Source organism: Crocodylus porosus, unplaced genomic scaffold (genome assembly GCF_001723895.1).
Source record: "Crocodylus porosus isolate Cpor-Errol unplaced genomic scaffold, CroPor_comp1, whole genome shotgun sequence".
Taxonomy (NCBI): Eukaryota; Metazoa; Chordata; order Crocodylia; family Crocodylidae; genus Crocodylus; species Crocodylus porosus.
Window position 1 is genome coordinate 5,899,113 of NW_017728910.1, and position 4,244 is coordinate 5,903,356.

Sequence of the window (4,244 nt, forward strand, 5' to 3'; positions counted from 1 at the left end):
GCCCCCGCCGCCAGGGCTGCAGCCGGCGCCGCTGCTGCTCCGGGAACTTTCCCCCGTGCCCGAGCAGCCGCTCCGCCGCCCCAGCCCTCGGCCCCGCCACCGGCAGGGAGGGAGGGGACCGCGGTGCCCGGCGGGTGCCTTTACCCTCGCTGAGTTTGGGAGTGCCCGTGTCCCTGGCTCTGTCGGCGGCGCCCATGTCCAGCTCCCTGCCTGGGGACCGCGCTCCGCCTCCTCCTCCGCCGCCGCCGCCGCCGCCGCCTCCCGCCCGGACCGCGGGGCTGCTCACGTCTTCCCGGCCCGGCTCGGCGGAGCCGCCCGACTCCTTGCCTGCTCTGACAGGGCCACTCTCCAGAACCTCCCTGTACGTGATCAGCTCCTTCTTCTCTTTCACTTTCTGATCAAACGACTTGGAGACAAAAGCTGTAAGTTCTTCCATCGCCGCAGCTCAGGCGCCTTGCCCTGCTTTTTTCCTCTTGCTGTTCCAAAGCCCCCAGTAATAACACATCAATGGGGCGAGGAGGAGGGGAGGGGGCGCGCCGCAACGGGGCCGGAGTGAAATGGGAGCTGATGGCTTCCCAGCCGGAGCGATCTTGTTGAATGTGAAGATCTTTGACAATTCTTCCCGCTAAGAGTTCAGATCTGATCGCGATGTTGCTATTGAAGTCGCACTATTTATACTTTGCAAAGCCTGCCCCTTGTTCTCAGCAAATTACCTCCCCTTGGAACTCTGAATGAACCCCCTTCTCCCGCAGCAGCCCCGCACCGCCGAGCCGGCACAGACAGACAGAGAGATCACTAGTCCTCCAGGTTTCAGATCATTGTGGCCAGGGGTTGCTCTCGGCCATTAATCCAGGATTGACAAGAATCCCTAATTAATTTAATTAGGCGTGGATCTTGCGCTAGTGTCCTGAGTTAGTTAAACACAGGGGAGATGGGCAGGATCTGCAGGGGAGTGGCCAAAATGAAAAATGACAAGTCTGCTCGGAGAGAGAACAAGGAACGGGGAGCGCTTCCTACAAATGTCTTATTTACCCAGCAGCCAGCCCTAGTGCTGCAGGTAACAGCGTCCGAGGGAAGACCCGGCTCTTCCCGCAGACCAGGGCTGCTTTGGTCGGTTACTGTGGCAGGGGAGAATGAGAGCGAGGGATGCAGAGAGCGAGCGAGCGAGCGGCGTGCTAATTTTGAAGGTTACATTATTGTATGACTCTGAGCTTGCTTTGTCGAGATATTTCCCGAGCAGATGTTTACTGACGTGCCACATTTACAAGTGTGCTTGTGCAGCTGGAACCTGGTGATGCTCGATGTACTTCCACCCACGAAGTAATCTCTCCCCATGCTGTTCCCAGCATCTTGACATTAGATTATTATTGTTTCCTTGCACAATCTCTTTCCCTTCTCCCCCTCTCCCCAGGAACACAATTAGTTACTTTCCTATCAGGAATCGGCTGCCTCTGGTCTAAATTTGGTTGCAGTTCAGATGCGTTTTGTTTACCCCACGGGGTCGATAGGGAGAGCATCCTCTGCGTACAGTGACTTTTATACATTTTTTTTTTTTGGTCTCAGCGTTCAAGCAAACACTAAAATTGCCCATTTGGGGGAAGCTCTTCTGCTACTGCCTTTTGCTGCTCTTGGTTTTGAAGAGAATTCTTCCATAATACAGGAGGAAATATCGTGTTCCAGTGTAAATATTTAATTGTGATGCGAGTAATGCAATCGGAAATTTGCAAGTGATAGGACGTTTAATGATCCGTGTAAACATTAACACGTTGATTAAGTGGCTGGCAAGGTGGGAAAGTTCTTCCTGAAACAGTGGCACAAAAACACTAAGTAAAATAAAGACCTAGTTGAGGATGACAAATATAATCGTGTCATTAACATTTTCTAACGTGGCAAATTGAGGCATCAGATTAGACTGGATTACGGTATTTCTTGCTAATATTGCCTTCCTTTTGTTGGTGAAATCCCATTAAGGTAGTGTTTTTTATTGACAGGCTATTTAAGATTCAGCTATTTTACACCTTTGGTAGAATTCTAATAAATTATTCAAAATTGTTTAACTCTTGCTTATGTATTGATTTTTCATGTGACCTCTGGAAAGACGACTTTACATAAAAGAGTGTTTATTTACTGTAACAGGTACAGTATTTAGAATTTAATTAGCGTTTCTTCAGATCCAATTATGCGTGTTTTGGACACAATAGGCAGCACTGTACTTGCACTCCGTTTTAGCAGTTTGAAGGCAAAACAAATCAAGCCATCATTTCGCCTATTGCAATGAGGCTATTTCCAGTTTTATCTATTCGAGCTGACAGTGTTGATACTGCAAAGTAGCGGACTTCAAGAGAGCAACGGAAACCTCAGCAGTTCTATCAACTTTTAAAAGATATGGGCAGATTGTGATCACTGATCCAGTTAGATGAATTTGCAATTATTCTGGGCTACAAAAACGTGAATATAACGCCTTTAAGATGATTCACTTTAAGCGTTCTTCGTGGGAACGTGTTTATTTTACTTCCACAGTTTTTCTTCCCAATTCCCGACATTGCAACTTGGCTAACAACCCACACATATACAACGGAAGAAAATTAATAATTTTGAATATCTAGCAGTCTCCCAGCGTAGAGGTCAGCTCTCGGTTTACAACAGACAACGATCTGTTTTGTAAATAATTTGGGCAAGTGAGAATGTGGAGCAGGTTCCCGAATGTCTGCTTCGGAGGGTTATTTAAATCCCCCTCTGAACCCGGAATCGCGAGTTGTTATTTAGGTTAGTATGATAATCAAGCCAAGGAAATACTAAACTCCTATGCAAATATTTAGATTTTTAAAAAACGATGACGATATCTATTCGTGTAGAAAGGTTGGCTTCCCCTTTCCTGCCTAAATAAGTGTACTCAGCGCGTCAAGCATTGTCGTGTGGCAAAATATCATGAAAAAGAAGCAAGGTGCTAGTCGTAATACAACTCGAGTCTGCTCGAGTGGCTAATGCCAGGAAGTTTTAAAGTGCAAAAAAGGGGGAAAATCCAAGTAAATATGAAATAGAGAATAATGGAAAGCAAGCCCCCCCCCCCTTTATAAACTGGAGGAGACATGAGCATCTTTTTCAGTAGGACCTACCGAGCGAACTGTTTTATTTGATCTCAGCTGCCTGCGAATAACTGCAGATCGTGTAAAGCAGACAGGTTTGGGACTCAGCCCCTCTGCCTCTCACCCCCCACCCAGAAGCGACCCAAACCAAAGCAAACCGGCCACTCTCTTCCAGCACCTCAGGTGCTTTGTCTTTGCAGCAAAGAGGGGAAATGGATTTTTCTGCCAGGGGAAAAAAATGTCGATGTAGTATGAATTCCAGGAAATATTGAGCCTCTTTAATTACTTTTGGCTTAAATGAAAAACTATAAATTTTATTCTCTTCCCCCCCATCCTCCTTCCAACAGTCCCCTCGCCTCCTCCCCAGCCGAAACAAGTGCCTTTAACCGAGAAACTAATTTGCACCCACCCTCAGCAGCCCATCACCTTCAGGGGAAGGAGAAACGCAGCGTTTTAAAGCAATTTGCAAATAAATCATTGCAATTTTAATCATAGTGTACCCTATAGAGACAGAGCCCTGTGATTTATTCCAGCATTTTTGGCTAAAGAAGGCACATTAATTTTACCACTCGTGGCTGGATTTAAAAAAAAAAAAAGAACCCTCACGCGGGCCCAGGGCGCATCCATTAATTAATATTTTGTTTGTGTGATGACGATTAGGGCGATCCGGGCCAGCCTCCTCGGAGAGACATGTAGACGCGGCGATCGATGCCTTCGGCGCTCCTGAGCGCCGCTCTTTGCCTGGCCGGGTGGATGAGCTCCGGGGTGGCTTGGTTCTGCCTGGCTGCGGCACCAGGAAGGCGCTGAGCTCAAACCCGGGCCGCGGCGGCCCCGGAGCGGCCTGTGCCGGCGCCGCACGCAGGTAACGGGTAGGGGGGGCCGTCCGGGTGCTCCCGGCACTTGCGGCCTGGTCCTCCGCGCGCCGCCAGGACCCCCTAGTCCCGCCCGTGGGTGTACGTGCGTGTGACTGCGTGTGCGCGCTCAGGCAGGTATGTGTTCGTGTGCGTGCTCACACGCGGGTGCACACCTGCGTGTGCATATGCTGCCACGTGCGCGCCTCCCCGCAGTGGGTCTTGGGCAGGTGGCGCCGCTCCCCGCAGGCCCCGGGCTCCCCCTCGCCGCCCGCGGAAACCAGGACACCGGCCCGGCCCCCCGCGC

At 50.1% G+C, this 4,244-nt stretch overlaps 2 protein-coding genes across 5 annotated transcripts in view; one reads left to right on the forward strand and one right to left on the reverse strand.

Annotated features, from left to right (window-relative positions):
• Nucleotides 1-812, reverse strand: part of SHOX2 (short stature homeobox 2) — a 7,503-nt gene extending 6,691 nt beyond the window's left edge. Inside the window, exon 1 of one of the 2 annotated variants that reach the window (XM_019532653.1) lies at nucleotides 101-812. In XM_019532653.1, coding sequence (XP_019388198.1) covers nucleotides 101-436 — 336 coding nt within the window. In that variant the 5' untranslated portion in view covers nucleotides 437-812. The remainder of the gene's footprint in view (nucleotides 1-100) is intronic. The other variant, XM_019532654.1, reaches the window with a different exon arrangement.
• A 3,029-nt stretch (nucleotides 813-3,841) lies between these two features.
• RSRC1 (arginine and serine rich coiled-coil 1) overlaps nucleotides 3,842-4,244 on the forward strand; it is a 305,589-nt gene continuing 305,186 nt past the window's right edge. The window contains exon 1 of one of the 3 annotated variants that reach the window (XM_019532657.1): nucleotides 3,842-3,948. The gene's annotated coding sequence lies outside the window, so the exon portion shown is untranslated. Of the gene's footprint in view, nucleotides 3,949-3,995; nucleotides 4,076-4,244 lie in introns of those variants that run through there. The other 2 variants (XM_019532655.1, XM_019532656.1) reach the window with 2 other exon arrangements.